The following is an 18,858-nucleotide window of genomic DNA, read 5'->3' on the forward strand; positions in this document are numbered from 1 at the left end:
AGGATTATTATGGTTAGAGCATAAACCAGAAACATTATGGTTAGAGCAATATTCGTTTAATAAAAGTTTTAATTATCACGTTTATTATGAGGAGGTGAGCATAATTATATACGGTTACTAAACACCCACGATTTATTTAAGTTTCTTCCATTCCCCATTCCATCTGTTTCAACTTGAAAACAAATAAGTTATGCTCAAGTTAGAAAAAGTCGACAAGAATGAATAACCATCTGGTGTCAAAAAGGTTGTTCAGCATAAACTAAACTACTTAGTTTTCTACGTTTTACATTCATCGTAAACAAAACATAATCGTCTGCATATGTTTTTTTTTTATCTCAGGTTGCTGCTATCCCAAAAATTTACATCCCGGCACCAATACTTGTTTAAATTATTAGCTACGTTGCCGAAGATGTCGTGGATGCTTTGAAACCCTTGGTTATGGCTGGTCCAACATTTAAGGATGCAATGTATTCCAAGGAAACACTAAGTTGTGTCCGCATAGACAAATATCGTTATTTCATGTGGTGGTTCATGCCGCATTCCATCTATTATCATTTTTTCACACAATGTCTTGAAGCCAACAATCCACATGCTTTGAAAGCTGTATTGTACAAACCAATAGCATATGAGAATTTTGTTGCCGAATGCTATAGATCTACCTTATGGGCAAAGCTATACGGAGAGCATTAAGGATAGGAATCAAAGAAAGGAACAAATAGTCCCAAATTTTGAAAGACAATGAAAAGTCTGTTTTTGATGTTCATTTCTGATGTTCTGCCTTTCATTTCAGAAAATAGTTGCTTATTAATTTCTGATGTTCTGCCTTTGTTTTTATAAAATACATAATTTATACTCTGTTTACTCCTATGAAAAGTCAGATCCCATCAAAATTTGTTCGTTGCCATGAATGAGGTTTGCATATTTATGTTTAAGCTAAGTCCGCAAAAATGATTTCCAATTGATAACCCTTTAAGGCCATATACGTGTGCTCACGTCGTTATAATAAATTCCAAACGGACATATATCTTTGGACATGTTCTCTTGGATAGAACATATATTTAGCATTTAATTACAAATAAATAACTCGACTATAAACGACACCAGACGAATTATCTATCTAATATTACAACCACCCCCAACTCAATACGTAATATTCTCAAAAATAAATATGTCATATAGTGTAACGACAACGGATCGTTCAAGTAACCAACCCTTCGATGTTAAAAGTTACATCTTTTTCTCGCAGACGAAGTTACACCGTTTTGGCTTCAATCAAAGGAACCTTTTCACTTGCTATAAATACCTCTCCTATACTTGACTCTACCAAGACAACCCCATCACAAAAGAAAAACATTGTCCTCTGTTTTCGTTTCCATAATCCTCTGTTTTTCGTTACTCTTCAATTCTGCCGCTTTTCACCATGATTCAGTTCCACCGTCTGTATGAGTTGTCTCCGTTGGTAACTGGTTGGGCGATATGTGTCATGGTAGTGAGAGTTTACAAAAAAATACTCAACCATGATGCATTCGAACTAAGACTTCTCTTGGTTGATAAATTGGTATACAATTTTCTCGTATTCCTTTTCGCAATTTGCAGATTTTTTTCTAATCCCTCACCCCTATAATGTTGTTTTCATAGGGCACCCAAATAGAGGCAACAATCGGGCCTCGTTTTTCTGCCTTCTATTATGACAGAATCAAAGAGAATCAATGGAAAACGATTACTACTTTTATTGTTCGACCAAACTGCGAAGCAATAAGAACAACTCCTCATGAATTTCGGATTTTGTTCATGGAGCAAACTGTCGTGACTCCCTCAACCACCAAAGAAACCGTTGTGCTTAACAACTTCACTCCATTTGACTACATCATCGAAGACACTGTTCGCAAATATACTTTGGTTGGTAAGTAATAACTTCACAAATTTAATTTTCTTTCCAAACACATAGATTTAACTACTGTCATCTTCATCATATTTCGACCAGATTTGCTTGGTGCACTCGTTGATTATGGATTTCTGACCAATAACGCGAGGAATGGTACCGATTTGGACGGATTCAAGCTACCCTTCAAGATCATGGATAGATAGTACATCTCTTTACCAACACTACAAGAAAACAGGTAAACGACGACTACAATCAGCGACAACAAACGTAGTCGTAACATTATACGACTATTTGGCCACGGATTTACGACTCGCATGCGACAACACGAAAAATTGTAGTTACATAGTCGTTGTTTTACGACTATCGTATGCAGTCGGCAAAGAGTCGGCAAGTAACGACTATTTGATGATTAAATTATTGAAGGGATAATGTTGTCGTTGCTTAGTCGCTAATTAACGACTATTCTACCGTCTATTTTATTTAGTCGCTAATTTGACGACTACAGGACGACTAGACGTCTTAGTCGGCCTGTAGTCGTAGAAACGTCGCACCATAGTCGTATAAAGTAGATGGAAAACGTGTTTCGCATTGGTAAGTAGGTACAGCTAACTATTTAGTTGTAGTCGTAAATTAGTCACAAAAATTGGCCTATATAATAAACGTTCACGCAACTCTTCTTTCACCAACAAATCAAAACAACAACAACATCAAAGAGAAAAAAAAAAAATTAGTTACTTTATTGTATAATGGCGGGAAACTACAATTATGGCGGTACTGGCGGTTTCTATCTAGATTGGATGTACAAGAGATTTGATGAAGTGACGGGGAATTTGTCAGCCGAATACGTCGCAGGAGTTGAGCGATTCATGACATTCGCTAATAGTCAGCCAATAGTACAGAGTAGTCGAGGTAAATTTCATTGTCCTTGTAGTGTATGCAAGAATGAAAAACACATCATCTCGGGTAGAAGAGTTAGTAGTCATTTGTTTAGTCATGGATTTATGCCTGATTATTATGTTTGGTATAAGCATGGAGAAGAAATGAATATGGATATAGGAACGAGTTACACGAATAGGACGTATTTTAGTGAGAATCATGAAGAAGTGGGTAATATTGTAGAAGATCCATATGTGGATATGGTGAACGATGCATTTAATTTTAACGTGGGGTATGATGATAACTATCGTCATGATGATAGTTATCAGAATGTGGAAGAACCGGTCCGTAACCATTCAAATAAGTTCTACGACTTGTTAGAAGGTGCAAATAATCCTTTGTACGATGGTTGTCGTGAAGGGCAGTCGCAATTATCCTTAGCATCTCGACTCATGCACAACAAGGCGGAGTATAATATGAGTGAAAAGTTGGTGGACTCCGTTTGCGAAATGTTTACAGATTTTTTACCAGAAGGAAACCAGGCAACCACTTCACATTACCAGACTGAGAAGTTAATGCGCAATTTAGGACTTCCATATCATACGATTGATGTTTGTCAGAACAATTGTATGCTATTTTGGAAAGAAGACGAAAAAGAAGATCAATGTCGATTTTGTGGCGTGAAAAGATGGAAGCCTAAGGACGACCGTCGAAGAACCAAAGTACCATATAGTCGTATGTGGTATCTACCTATTGGGGACCGGTTGAAGAGAATGTATCAGAGCCATAAGACAGCTGCGGCAATGCGATGGCATGATTAGCACCAATCAAAGGAGGGAGAAATGAATCATCCTTCAGATGCAGCAGAGTGGAGATACTTCCAAGGGTTACATCCCCAGTTTGCCGAAGAACCCCGTAACGTTTATCTCGGGTTGTGTACTGATGGGTTCAATCCATTTGGCATGTCTCGTAATCATTCGTTGTGGCCTGTGATCCTAACTCCTTATAATTTACCCCCTGGTATGTGCATGAATACAGAGTACTTATTTCTTACTATTCTGAATTCTGGTCCAAATCATCCTCGAGCTAGTCTTGATGTCTTCCTCCAACCTCTTATTGAGGAGTTAAAAGAGTTGTGGTCTACTGGAGTCGATGCGTACGATGTTTCATTGAGTCAGAATTTTAATCTAAAAGCAGTACTACTGTGGACGATTAGCGACTTTCCGGCGTATAGCATGTTATCAGGATGGACTACTCATGGTAAATTGTCTTGTCCTGTTTGCATGGAAAGTACAAAGTCTTTTTATCTACCCAATGGACGGAAGACATGCTGGTTTGATTGTCACCGTAGATTTCTTCCTCATGGTCATCCATCCCGTAGGAACAGAAAAGACTTTCTGAAAGGAAGAGATGCTTCTAGCGAATATCCACCTGAGTCTTTGACAGGGGAGCAAGTTTATTACGAGAGGTTGGCTAGTGTAAATCCACCAAAAACGAAGGATGTTGGTGGGAACGGTCATGAAAAGAAGATGCGAGGCTATGGGAAGGAACATAATTGGCACAAGGAAAGCATCTTGTGGGAGTTGTCTTACTGGAAAGACCTCAATCTTCGACATAATATTGATGTGATGCATACAGAGAAGAATTTTCTTGACAACATCATGAACACTCTCATGAGAGTTAAGGGTAAATCAAAAGATAATATCATGTCAAGATTGGATATTGAGAAATTTTGATGACGCCCAGGCTTACATATTGATAGTAGTGGCAAAGCTCCATTTCCAGCGTATACATTGACAGAAGAAGCCAAACAGAGTTTATTACAATGTGTGAAATATGATATTAGATTTCCAGATGGTTATTCTTCAGATTTGGCTAGTTGTGTAGATCTGGATAATGGAAAGTTTTCAGGCATGAAAAGTCATGATTGTCATGTATTTATGGAGCGACTACTTCCATTTATCTTTGCTGAACTGCTTGACCGGAATGTCCACCTTGCACTATCAGGTACAATATATACTTACTATATTTTATTCCAACATTTTTTTAATCTAATCATTTAACTTGCACATATATTTTAGGAATTGGATCATTTTTCCGAGATCTATGTTCGAGAACGTTACAGACAAGTCGCGTTCAAATTCTCAAACAGAACATAGTTTTAATCATCTGTAACTTGGAAAAGATCTTTCCACCATCATTTTTTGATGTTATGGAACATTTACCTATCCATCTCCCATACGAAGCTGAATTGGGTGGTCCAGTCCAATATAGGTGGATGTACTCATTCTAGAGGTTTTTCAAGAAGTTGAAATGAAAAGCAAAGAAGCAAAGGAAAAGCTGAATTGGGTGGCCCAGTCCAACAATTTCTGTTTTTTTTTTTCAACATAGCATGGTTACATTTCTTTGCATTAACAAGAGGTAACAATCTCATATTTTTACTGATTTCTTACCAAACAATATTGCAATGCGAGGCTTATGGAGAAATCGGAATGGACTTTGACAGAAGTTTTCGATCCCTTCGCAATAACAATATTGTTATTGTCCTTGCTTGGTGGAAGATAGTTAGGTATTATACCGGTGGTCACCGTGTGAAGATTGTAAGCCATGCCCCTATATCAACTGTGTATCCTTAACAGGATCTCGAGGAAGTGAAAGAAATTAAAATGGTATGTACTCTTTCGTTAACATAATTTCTTCAAAAACCATTTTGTAAACTTATCCACTATTTCTTGTCATTCTCTTTTAAGGTTGTCGACTAATACAAGAGGAATGGAATCATCACTTGCTGCTTCAATATTATTATCTGAATTGTTTTTTATTTTTACTCCTCTTATGTACCCCTCAAACTTAATGTCAGTCTCTTATCGTTTGAATACTGTAATTCCTTGATATTATTTATTATTATCATCATTTTTACTTTTTTCGATTGCGACGAACAAATTATTGCTACAGATACATGATTAGCTAATACCAATGTACTTTGATGAAAATTTTATTTTAAATCCATAAAAACCACTATCGTGGATTGTTGTTTATAGATAGGTTAATAAATTAATTTCTATCTTTTATACCTTAATCACTTTTTGTTCTATATGTAATATTCTCTTACTTTTATCCGCATCTGAATTGAGTTCCCTCCCCAACATTGAGAAATTGTATTATAGCGGGACAATTTTTCACCGATTATAACTTGTTTAGTAAAACCGCAAAAAAACTTATACTACTCTTACCTTAATAATCTCTATATAATAAACACCCAATATTCTTTAATGTTTTTTCCATTACCCATTTCTTCAGTTAAAACCTGAACACAGAGAAATTATGCATAAGTTTACGAAGATAAACAACATTGAAACATCATCTGTTTCATATGTTAAAATGGTTGTTCATCCAAACCTAAAGTACTTAGTTTTCTACAGTTTTAACTACAACTTTAAACAAATACTAACAATCTCTTCCGTTTTGTTTTTCAACAGGTTGCTGCTATCCCAGAAATTTACTTGCCGGCCCCGGTGCTTACTAAAATTGTTAGCTACGTTGCAGAATCTGGTGTTGATGCTTCGAAACCCTTTGTTAAGGCTGGTCCGTTATTTAAAGCGGAAGTCTATTCCAAGGAGACACTAAGTTGTGTCCGCCTTGACAGATTCGGTATTTTATGTGGTGGTCAATGCCGCATTCCATCTATTATCATTTCTTTACAAAATGCCTTGAAGCCAACAATCCACATGCTTTAACTGTTGTATATGAAATGAATAGCAAACGAGAATTTGGTTGATGAATGCTATAGATCTAGTTTATGGATGGAACCTTATGGAGAGGATGGGGGATGGGTAAAATTGATGGAACTTATTGGACTCAACCCCGAGTTCGAGAGAGTATTCCACGTTGTTCCCGTTGCAAATTTCGGGCACACAAAATAGCTAATTGTCCCAAATATTGAAAGACAATGTTTTGATAATGTGTTATCCATCATTATATGTCTATATACATGTTTATATTTTTCTAAAACTTGTTTTTTGTATTTATGCTTTTGCTAGTCTGACTTTTTTATGTTATATTCTCGTTAGCTATTCAATCTTCATTTCTATATTTGCTAAGGCTTATCCATCTTACTTTGTGGTTGGTGTTTAATGATTACAGTTTATGTATGTATTACCTGATTGATTATGGAAAACCTCTTCCCCCATAAATGAGTCCCCGTTGGATTGCATGTTACAAGACATCCACGTCTGTATATTATATACCATAGAGATATATATCTTTGAATAACATAATTTGGCCACACATGATTTATTTTGGACATGAGAAACCTTATTTACATGTCTAAATTTTTTTTATTTTGTAGTACCCACTACATATGTCGCCACTAACTCATCTCACCACCACACCCCACCCTCTCCAATGTGACAGATTATTAGGGTTCCCATTCTATCACGATCTCAAAGTTACTTAAATTTTCATTATTAGATCGCTATTTCTACACCTTCAGTACTATCCGAGTCGATAATCCAAAATGCCCAAAATCGTATGCGAGAAAGGCAAATGTATCCACCCTCGACCAATGGCCCTACTAGACATTTCTGGCTACCACCAAGTGCCCTTGCCCCTGTTAGGGGAAATCAATTTGCTGTCCAGCCTCCTCGTCAACCTTTGGTTCAATTTCACCTAAAGGTAATGTTTAACTACTAATCTTCGCTATTTGAACAATCATCCAAATTTAGTGTTAACTTTTGGAATCATTTTCTGTCAGCCTCCCCCGTTCCCTGATATCCACATGCCTGAACACGTAGCTGCTAAAATAGTGAGCTTAATTTCTAAGGACGGTGTTGATATGTTAAAGGCTTGGATTCAATCACGACCCGATGGCAAAGCCGCTGTTTTTCAAGGGAAACTCTTTCTTCTGTTCGACTAGATATGTCCCCTGTTTTCATTCACATGGCTCATGAATCGTCTAGTTATCACATGTTTTACACCAAATGCATAGCCTTCAAAAATCTGTATGCCCTATATCTTCAGAAGCAATTGCTATTTTGGATGCTATTAAAGACGTTTTCTCACATGCTGGTCTACTTTACATCATGCTTCATAGTTGCGGTGGATCAATCACGTGGCAATTTTATACTCAGTACAAGCGACGGTATTATAAATTTAGTGAAGTCGACTTATTCGCAGATAAGCTAATGTTTCATATCACCGAGGTTGGTCCACGTCGCCAAGGGACATACAAAAGTTCCTGGGAGTTTGAGGATTACGGTGAGTGTTGGTCGGACCATCAGAACCTCAATGAGTATGAGGGACAGAGGTGTAACACATGTATTTACTTTTACCTCTCCCAAGAAGTAGCACTTATTTCATAAGTAAATTTCAGTTCTGTTCTTCACATTTGCGGACAAACTTAAGAATCTATGCTTTTATTTATATATGAAGTTATTATATGTGAAGTTACCTATCGGATTTTTTCATATGTGAAGATATTAAATTAAGTGGTACTTGTCCACTATTTGGCACAATTATATAAACAAGTCCTCGACCGTTACCTCGTCTCCAACATTTTATGGAATTGATTTTATAACTGCATCCATTCTCCCCAGTAAGCTTTATCGCTCTCGAATATCAATAATTTATAGAAACTTACATTTCATTACTCACTTTGTACACCGTTTTGCTCAATACAAACATTAGAGATTCTTCCCACCCCGCCGATCCAAATCTTCCTACTCAGTCATACATCCATCCACATTCCGGTGCCATCATTGTTGTACCAAATCGTGGACACACTGCAAAACAGGTTTTAGTTTGCAACTAAACAAACAAATATGTTTCCTTTACTTATTCCAAAAATTTATCATTCCTCTTACTTATCATCGCCCCTTTTAGCAGAAAATGAAATTCCAGGTTATATATTCCGGAACCAATAACAACTGAAATATTTTTACAAAAACATAGCAACTAGTTAAAGATCATACATATTTTATATTAACAACTGAAATTTGAATACACAATTTCTCAAATTGGATTAGAACAACTTGTCTTGTTATGATCCAATCCTTTGTAGCGTCAGCACCTGTTCTGCTGCGTCATTCCTGTCTTAGGTTTCTACGTTTAACATGTGAACCAACATGTTACATTAGTTTGGTTAGTTTTTCAAAAGCTTAGACAATGTACGAGATTTACAAAATATTTATCTAACCTTATATTCCCCTGTTGATGGTTTTCTTGCTACCTTAGGCCTCCCTGATGGTCTCCGAGTATATGGTGGAAGCATGGAACGGTGTGGGAGCTCTTCGGGTATGTCTTCTTCTTTGCCAATTGCTTCAGGGTATACTGCTCTTTTGTAACACGCAACCCATGAGTGTAGTTTGAAACAATCATCAACTAAAGCCTGGTACGAGAGGTTAATGCTATTGGCAGCCACAAAAGCATGACCACATGGTATCTTCAGTTTATCATATCTCTTGCAAGTGCACTGCTTCTTTTCAAGATCAACAACATTGTTAGCACCTAGCTTCCCAACTACCTCGTAGCTCCAACTGGTTACCCTCCCAACCTTGCTTCCACTTGATGTTGTCAAGTTTTTAAATTTGCTTGTCAACTTCCTGAGGTACTGGACATGAATGTGCTTGTGACTTCTTCCGACGCGCGTTGAACCAACGTGTTAACATAGACCTAATAAATCTTAGCAATTCCACAATATGTGACTATCTCCCCTTGCACAACGCCTTGTTTAACATTTCAGCAATATTGCTAGTTATCAAATTGAAACGCTGACCAGGGAAATATAACCTTGTCCAATGAGCCATCCCTATGTCATGTAGATACTTTTTGCAAAGGGGGGTCAATGGCATTAATATGATTATAAAGCGTTTTAAACTTTCCACTCGTAAACTCATATCCAGCGTTTTTCACTATCTGCGTCAATCCTCTGTTCTTGAACTTGGCTTGGATATTCCTACATAGGTGAATAATACATTCACCATAATGTGCTTGCGGAAATACCTTCTTCACCCCTACCTTTATCGATTCGTGCCTATATGATAATATAGTGAGTGTGTTGCTGTCAGCTATTATCCTCTCCAACTTTGTAAAGAACAAAGTCCATGCATCATTGTTCTCGCTATCCACCACAGCAAATGCTAGTGGATACACTTGGAAGTTTGCATCTTGACCACTTGCTGTGAGTAAAACACCCTTGTATTTTCCTTTCAAATGTGTACCATCCACAACCAAAACCCTTCTTAGATGCTTAAAACCTTGTATTGAAGCCCCAAAAGCTAAAAACATATATAAAAACCTCACTTTCCTTTCATCTTCAATATCAGGTTCTGTTTCTATATGTGTTATCGTCCCCGGATTTGTTAACTTCAAAAGATGCAAATATTCAGCCAAATTGCTATACGACTCTTCATCGCTCCCGCCAGCATCTGTTAAAGTTGATTCCCTAGCTCTCCAACACTTTTTGTATGATGCAGAAACCCTCAAATCTTCTAGTACAAATTGCTGAAGATCCATTGGAACAGGACCAACAGAAACTTCATAGTATTTTGCCTTAAATACAGATGCAATCACCTTTGATGTTGCTTTCTTCATGTACTGCGTTCTAGTCTCAACCGAATATGTGTGTTGAAGTTGCGCTTTCTTAATTTCATAGTAACCAACGCCATTCATTATAGTTTCCAATATTCTCCAATCACATTTCTCATCTGAGCAACTAAGAACAAAATAATTCCATTTTGTTCTTGTTTGCTTGAAATGAAACTGATTCTTTATCGCATATATAGCAAATCCTATTTGGCAATCTTCTTTGCTCGCATACACTTTTCCCTGGTATATACCTTTACCATCATCATCAATGTCCAAATCATGTAAGTTACCTACTTCATACTCGATGTCCCCAAACAAAGGTGGAATGCCAAATTCCTCGTCATCCACTTCCTCCAACTTTCTGACCTCCTTCCTTGTTCCCTGAGAGCTTCCAACTCCACCGACCATCTTTACCGTTCATAACTTGTTCGGTCTTGTTCACATATATAGCGTGATCAGAAACTCCGCTGCTAGTACAGAAAACTACTTCATCCGGATTGGAGCCCACAACCTTATTGTTAGACCCGTACCTTACATCTAAACCTCCTGATACCATCAACTCATTAGCATTGGAGCCACCATAATTATCTGTTAGGAAATTTGACCAAAACTCCTTATCATAACCGCAAAAGGGCATACTATCTTCAGGTTTTTCCGTGACTGCTTTAACTTCCTCTGTATCGTTATCAACGAAAAACAAGTTTTCAACATCAATGTTAAAACCTTCATTCTCAATATCATTTCGTGACGATTTCTGCCCATTGTTACTTCATATGTTTGCTTCTGCTTGTTCCAATTCCTCCATGAATTCGTCATCACGAGGAGTCAACAAAATTGTAGGAGTTTTTGAACCCACAAACGATATATCGCGAACAGATATGACACCACTTTTAGGCGTTTTTGAACCACTTTCTGCCTCCAAACTGCTTTGACGCGGTCGTTTAGTGCTACTATCTCCTCGTGTATCAAAACTCTGTAAATCTTCCTCCATTTCTTCAAACTTCACAAAAAAATTAAGACCTCTGTTTTCTCTAAATGCACTTAGATAGTACAGAAGGCCAACCTCGCTTGTAACCAAAAGTGGAGGAGTCTTCTCCTTTGATGTGAACATATCTTCATCCGGTGCAGCATAACTCAACAAAGGATTTACACCATTCATTCTGAACTCTTACAAAATCGCTGACTTAAACGCTCCTAATGTCATTTCGTCAGAAGTTGGAACAACCCTAGAAAACAGTTTGTTACAGATCTCCAGCTTCCACTCTCCATTCGAAGAACAAACCCAATCTTCACAAATTACCATACAAAACTCATCCATCAATCCCTAACCAAACAAAACAGAGAATTCACATTAATAACCGATTAGCATAATAGATTATCGTAATCGTGTTACTATTTTTAAGGATATTTTTTCATCGTACCTTCGTCGACATCGAAATAATAACTGGATTACAACCGTCTGTAATCGTGAAGTAACTCCTTTCTTTTTGTGCAGATCTCAACCATCAAGCATAACCAAAATAACCGGCTCATCAATTGATGATACTGGACACTAATCAATTCAAAACTATGAAACACTCATCAATTTTACATGGATTTGACTAGTTCGACACACAGAAGGGGAGAGCAATAGTTTTTTATTCCTTGATTCAGTGGACATGATATTGTGGATACATAAAACAAAATCAGTATAATGAAAAGTTAAAAATCAGCAAACACAAAGAAAACAAACCAATAACCATAAAACATTGTGGGAAAGATTTTAAATAATCAAAAATAAAACTTGAATTCATTATTTGCATGTATACATTCAAAGAGGTGCAAAGTAGAGCTGAACATTTTGGGAGAAGCATCAATTTGATAGAATACAAATTATTTGGAAGCCTCTTTTTCCTACAACAACAACAGATTCATCACTAACCAATATAAATCATGGTTTCAAGTTTTTTTTTTTGGCTTTGACTAAAAATAGTCCAAGAAGAAAATAAGGTCAAAAACATGAAAGATATAATTTATATCAAACATAACCAACATAACAGGTTAAAGTACATTTGATAATATTGGACACTCATCAATGAACTACTATGATATAATCGTTGGACATACAGAAGTGGACATTAATAGTTTGCAGTCTATTATTTATTGGACATGATATTGTGGATACTACCTAATTTGCAGAAACAATTTCTTATATTTTTTCATACCAATTTCTTGTTTAATGGGGATCAAGTCAAACCACGGCATGAATTCTACTACGGTTGATACAATTTATCATTTTTTATGAACGCAACTGGAATTTTCTTTCTCAATTCTAGCCCATTATGATTTAGATGCTTTATGTACATAGATATCTTTATATTTTTTCTGCTAACGATGCATAATGTATTTGAAATGGCAACATTCACCTTGTTCATGGTAAAGCCACCGACTAAATTACCTACATCAATCCTTTAATCAGCTATGTCATGTTATTCAGAAAATAAAACCCTTCATTTCATGTTTCAATGGGGAATACAGTAAAAAAATTGCTTTATGAGAACCATGTGATGATATAAAGCCGACTAAAGTCTAGGTGTTGGAAGTTGATAACACTGTATTTTACTCATTTTAGGTGTATGTTTATCATCATTTAGCTATGCATTTGCTCATTGTATCATATCATTTTGCACCATTTTAGCTTGTTTTGCATACTTAGGCATCTAGGATCATCTTGCATTCGCATTGCATGTTTTGGTGTGTTTGCAGGTGCAAAAGGAGCTTAAAAGGACTCTACTCGATCCATTCACTCGATCCAGGCAGCTATAAAAGAGGCATCATTCTACTCGACCTCTTTACTCTATCCAGGATGCTACAAAGGAGGCTGCAGTTTACTCGACCCTCCTACTCGATCAAGGCAACCTTAGATGAAGCAGCAGATTGATCTACTCAACCCTCCTACTCGATCCACTACTCGATTCATTTACTCGACCAAGGGTGACCATCTTTACAAGACTTGTTGAGCTATCAAAGCGTCTTTGGATCCTCCTCATTCCCCACTCAACCAGACATCTGAGCATACGGATAGGAGAGGATGAAGCTTCTACTTGACCAATTGATCACTCGGAGCATAGACACAAAGGCGCAGACTTTGCAGCACCCTCTTTACTCAATCCCCAAGGTCGAGTATTCGCCAAAACCGCCTCAAGTCTCTTGTCTTCTAATGAATCTAGATTTTCCAACATTTTAGTATAAATAGATCACTTTGGGATTTGTCCAAAGGATCTATGCTTTATCTTTCAGTTTTTCTTTGTGTTTATGAATCTTGAAACCTTAATTACTCTTAATCTATTTCGTTTTTGCATTTGATTGTTTAAGTAAAGTTGTTTAGCTTGTTTAGATCTACATTTTGGTATGATTTTAGTAATTTCTGGGTTTGTGTTCTTGAGAATGTTGCTTGAGTAGTGATTAGGGTTCTTGAGGATGGATTAGATTAGGATAATCTCTAGGTTAGTTAGCTGGTTAGTGTTTAGGTTTATACCCTTCTGGATTCGCTTGGCCCCTATGCGGTTTTCGCTGGCTAATGTGGAGATTCGATCATAGACGTCCAGCGTCCAAAAGACGTTCAAATGGATGTCTGACCTACGAATTCCAGAGATATGTAAACTCGACCAAGGGATTGGCTTGTCTGCCTATTGGCTTTGGTAGATTATTTCTTAAACCCTGCTCTGCTATGTTTCATCAACGAGAGTTGAGATTAGGAAGTGGTAGAGTTATGGGGATCTCTGTCACGAGAGTGGATTGACCCGGTTTTTGAATCTATCGTCATGGGTATCTACCTTTCGCCTATTAGCCATTTGATGAACCCTAGAGTTGCCCTTATCAATGAATCCATCATTAGAACTTCTATAAGATTGATTTGTATCCCCTATTGATTACACTTTTATTTACCTGTTATTTGTATCCTCCATTTACATCCCCTGTTGATTGCATTTTAGTTCTTAATTTTGTCACATGTTGGTTCTACTCGACCCAATGATCGAGTAGGGCTGTTAAGTTCTTATTTTTACTTGTTTGAATCCTGACCTAGGAGTGTTACTAGAAACCCACCATCTTTATAATCTGGCTTGACTTAGTTGTTTTTGTACACATCTTGATTGCTAGCAATACAATGGACTGGATTGACACCCTCTATGACTGCATCGACATGTTTGTGTTTTAGAGGAATTGAACTGAACTCAAACAGCATTCAGCATATAAGTAGGCGTAAAAATCTGCTTATCAGAAGTACACAACAATTTGCAGCAACAAAATATCTCTACTCGCCACTCTCGTTATTCTAAACCTTTCAGATATCTACAAGTTCCATAATATTAAGATTATCAAAATCTATGATTAAACATCGCTATGGCAGGTCGATACCAAACAGGCAGAGATTCCTAATCGACTTCTATGTCATCTTTCCCATCCCAGTGGCGGTTAAGTCGCTGCATAAACATTGTTCCCAAGCCGTGGTTAAGGCAGAGGCTATTCAATTGAAAAATATCGTTTCAAGAGATTTTTGGGATGGGAGAGAGAGCGTTGAACAGGAATATCAACCAATTCAAGGATCATACCTGACTCGGAGATTCCGAATCGACTTTTCAAAATAATTCCTTGGTCAGAAGAATTAACTGCCATCAACATCGATATTGTGAGATAATTTCAGTCGGCGAAGGTAGCTCCCTTTCTCATCTGTAAATATCAACTGTCGTTTTATTAGAAACCAAATCAAAACAAAACTATGCTAACTGGTTAAGCAATTGATGGTTTAGATTGAAAAGGATATAATTGTCTATTTATTCTCCACGAAACAAGAAAAAGTGTCTCATCCCTCAGAAGTGCCTCAAAAGGAATAAAAGTGCATAGAAATGCCTAAACGTGTCACATTCCCTATATTATATTTTGGAACGTGATTTTGTGGAAGATGGGTTTGAATCAATATTTATAAAAAATTAAAATAATCTTAACATGCCACTTTAATACAAGTTAAATTTTCAATTTATTAACAATTATTTTGTAGACTCGTGATATATCATTATTTAATTTAATAACAATCGTAAACTATTTTTTTTTTGTCGTTAACAATCGTAAACTATAATAGATACAATTTTAAAACTTTTATATATGGTAACTTTAAAATATAAATTATTCCGCGGTAAAATCTAGTTTTCAATAATTATTTGCCGACTATCAATCATTGTGGTTTGTGGTCTGGTTCAACCGCCGGTTTGCTTCGAATTTACAAAAACTATTTTCAATTTGATTTTTTGATATATATATATTTTTTTTTTCCATTCCCATCATCTAACAGAGAAAACAACACGAACTTTCCTGAGACGGAAAACAAAAAAACAGAACACGAATTTTCAAAGTTTTCCACACGATGTCTTCCATAAGATCGTTACCACGTCCCTAACTCTTCTCCTTCAGACAAAAGTACTTTAGTTATTCTTCTTTCTTTTGCCATACTTCTCTGAAAACAGAATAAATCTTTTGTATTCGGTCAAACTGATTCAAATACTGTACAGTCAAGTCAAAGCTACAAGATCGTGTTCCAGGTTTTGGTCTTCTCTTCCTTAACTCTCCTGGGTTTTCTCTAAATTGGTCTCTTCTACAAAAGTTCGAATCAAAAAATTTTCTGTTTTGATTTCGCTTAATTGATTTCTCGTTTTCTTTCTTTTCTTGGAAACCTTTTAATTCCGAAATTGAGAGTTTTTTTTAGGGTTTAGGAAATCTCTTACTGGATCTTTGCTATAGTATTGAAATGGAACCCTAATGTTGGAAGCTTTCTAAAGCTGAGTTTTTGTTTCTACAGGTTTAGAGAAAATCTTCTGAACTCAAAAGATTCTCATAACTGAGTTTATAAATGGATAATTGAAGTTGTGTATTTTGTTGATAAAACCAAAACCATGGGTGGAGATGATTTGAGCTTCACAAGATTGGTGATTACTGCTTTGTTTGGTCTGTTAATGTTGTTACAAATCAAGGAAACTTCTGCATCAACATCCTTTGTAAGCTCGAGTGTTTGTAAGTCTGATCACTTGACCTACACAAAGCCTTATCAACAAGGGAGTTTGTTCACAATTAACGGTAATCCGGTGGAGAAACTCCGGTTTTGCGAAGCTTTACGGTTTCACAAAGCCAATGGTTGTATCTTTGAGGATTCTTTTAGTGATGACTTCTGCACAATTCACTCTCTACTAGGTTTGCTCTATTTAAAGATTTTTTTGTGCTCCTTTGATTATATATAGTAACCGAATTTGGTTAATTGTGACATTGTTTAATGTAGGGAGAAGGTTTTTGGAAGAAAAAACTGTAAAAGATTCCAAAAATAGTAAGCCTAAAACTGAATATAGCCATGTTAAAGTTAGCATAGCAGGAAGTGGGTTTCTTCTCTTGTGTTGCGCTCTTTGTTGTCCTTGCTTTCATAAAGAGAGGAAAGCAAATAGTCATGAAGTTCTACCTAAAGAATCTAACTCAGGTCACTTAGTGTCTCTCACATTTATCTTTCTTTTGTAGCTATGAAATAATAACATTTGACATTGAAGCTTATATATTTCTATCACAGTGCACCAAGTTTCTTCTTTTGAAATGAGCCCTTCTTCTGAGAAGATTCCACAAAGTCCATTCCGAGCACCACCAAGTCCATCCCGCGTACCGCAGAGTCCATCTAGATATGCTATGTCCCCAAGGCCTAGTAGACTGGGACCTTTGAATCTGACCATGAGTCAGATTAATACAGCAACTGGTAATTTTGCAGACAGTCACCAAATTGGTGAAGGAGGCTTTGGTGTAGTCTTTAAAGGCGTTCTAGATGATGGCCAGGTTGTTGCCATAAAACGAGCCAAAAAGGTACTCTTATAATCTTTCAGCTTCAATTTTCTTGTGGTATCAAATTTGTAGTATAGTTTATTCAGTCATGACCTATAACGTTGACAGAAGCTAATAATAGAACCTTTACATGATCAACTAATAGGCACTAGATTCTTGTAGTGTTAGGAAATCAAGTTCTCACACTAATTATATGTGGTCTAGCCTTACTGAGTAATGTTGCTTTGTGATTCCATGATTAGGACTCTAACTAGATATCTATTCTTTGGTTTTTAAATCTTGAAGATTAACGATCATTTGTACTAATACAGTGCCATTGAGACCTTGATCACTGCACAATATGAACTAATTAAGTGTTGATTTTACTTGTCTTGTAGGAACACTTTGAGAATCTGCGAACGGAGTTTAAAAGTGAAGTTGACCTTTTGTCTAAAATTGGCCACCGGAACCTAGTGAAGCTTCTTGGTTATGTTGACAAAGGAGACGAGCGACTTATCATAACTGAGTATGTCAGAAATGGTACACTCCGCGATCACTTGGACGGTAAGAACTTCTTTACATCTTCCCGAGCTTGTCATGGCTATAAAAACATATGACTAAACCATAAAGACTCCTTTTGTTATTGCAGGTGCTCGTGGAACTAAACTTAATTTCAATCAAAGGTTGGAGATTGTTATTGATGTCTGCCATGGCTTAACCTATCTCCATTCTTATGCAGGTAGAGAATGTTGTGCTTCCTCATAATATAAGTATAAATCTTGAAAGGATCTTATTTGATATTTTATGATTCTTGTCTTTGGAACAGAAAGACAGATAATTCACCGTGACATAAAATCGTCGAACATTCTACTCACAGATAGCATGAGAGCCAAAGTAGCAGACTTCGGCTTTGCGAGAGGCGGTCCTACTGACTCGAACCAGACTCACATTTTAACTCAAGTGAAAGGAACCGTTGGTTATCTCGATCCTGAGTACATGAAAACTTATCATCTCACTGCTAAAAGCGATGTTTACTCGTTCGGGATTTTGCTTGTGGAGATACTCACAGGCCGTCGTCCAGTGGAGGCCAAGCGACTTCCTGATGAGAGGATTACGGTCCGATGGGTAAGCCACTTTATAATGTTTCTTCTCCAACTTACATCATCCTTTACTAAATCGAGTTTGCGGTATGGTAGGCATTCGACAAGTACAATGAAGGGCGAGTTTTTGAACTAGTGGATCCTAACGCGAGGGAACGAGTAGATGAGAAGATACTAAGGAAGATGTTTAGTTTGGCATTTCAATGTGCTGCTCCTACTAAAAAAGAGCGGCCTGACATGGAAGCTGTTGGGAAGCAGCTTTGGGCTATAAGATCAAGTTATCTCAGGCGGTCAATGGAATAAGACAAGTGTTCACACGTTACAACCACCAAAATGCTATAGTCTCTCTGTTGTTAGATAATATCACCTCTTTTACATTTTGCTATCCAACCACTTCTTCTTCAGATTTGAAATGAGATGTCTTATTCATGACTTCAGATTCTCGAATGACGCATGTAAACTATGTGCATTCATTAGGTGTGGACCAAAAAAAATACAAAAACTGAACCGAATCAACCGTGAAAAATGTTAAAACCGAAACTTAACCGGAATAATTATAAACCGTTTGGTTTCATTATTCTAGAA

General features: G+C 36.8%; 1 protein-coding gene and 7 pseudogenes across 8 annotated transcripts; 7 read left to right on the forward strand and 1 right to left on the reverse strand.

Annotated features, from left to right (window-relative positions):
* Positions 1-309: 309 nt before the first annotated feature.
* AT2G11485 lies at positions 310-690 on the forward strand (annotated as a pseudogene; the record flags this gene model as incomplete). Its single annotated transcript has 1 exon — positions 310-690.
* A 730-nt stretch (positions 691-1,420) lies between these two features.
* Positions 1,421-2,088, forward strand: AT2G11490 (annotated as a pseudogene; the record flags this gene model as incomplete). The annotated part of the gene is made up of 3 exons: positions 1,421-1,558; positions 1,639-1,903; positions 1,985-2,088.
* Positions 2,089-2,631: 543 nt separating this feature from the next.
* AT2G11500 lies at positions 2,632-5,099 on the forward strand (annotated as a pseudogene; the record flags this gene model as incomplete). The annotated part of the gene is made up of 1 exon: positions 2,632-5,099.
* A 103-nt stretch (positions 5,100-5,202) lies between these two features.
* On the forward strand, positions 5,203-5,439 carry AT2G11502 (annotated as a pseudogene; the record flags this gene model as incomplete). Its single annotated transcript has 1 exon — positions 5,203-5,439.
* An 801-nt stretch (positions 5,440-6,240) lies between these two features.
* On the forward strand, positions 6,241-6,591 carry AT2G11504 (annotated as a pseudogene; the record flags this gene model as incomplete). The annotated part of the gene is made up of 1 exon: positions 6,241-6,591.
* Positions 6,592-7,277: 686 nt separating this feature from the next.
* On the forward strand, positions 7,278-8,117 carry AT2G11507 (annotated as a pseudogene; the record flags this gene model as incomplete). Its single annotated transcript has 1 exon — positions 7,278-8,117.
* Positions 8,118-8,752: 635 nt separating this feature from the next.
* On the reverse strand, positions 8,753-10,753 carry AT2G11510 (annotated as a pseudogene; the record flags this gene model as incomplete). The annotated part of the gene is made up of 1 exon: positions 8,753-10,753.
* A 4,919-nt stretch (positions 10,754-15,672) lies between these two features.
* Positions 15,673-18,850, forward strand: CRCK3 (calmodulin-binding receptor-like cytoplasmic kinase 3). The gene is made up of 8 exons (NM_126855.4): positions 15,673-15,921; positions 16,179-16,567; positions 16,653-16,844; positions 16,932-17,215; positions 17,572-17,737; positions 17,823-17,912; positions 18,000-18,298; positions 18,370-18,850. Exons 2-8 carry the CDS (start codon positions 16,273-16,275, stop codon positions 18,574-18,576), a joined length of 1,533 nt encoding a protein of 510 aa, NP_565351.1. The 5' UTR covers positions 15,673-15,921; positions 16,179-16,272; the 3' UTR covers positions 18,577-18,850.
* The last annotated feature ends 8 nt before the right edge of the window (positions 18,851-18,858 follow it).

Source organism: Arabidopsis thaliana, chromosome 2 (assembly GCF_000001735.4).
Source record: "Arabidopsis thaliana chromosome 2, partial sequence".
Lineage (NCBI taxonomy): Eukaryota > Viridiplantae > Streptophyta > Magnoliopsida > Brassicales > Brassicaceae > Arabidopsis > Arabidopsis thaliana.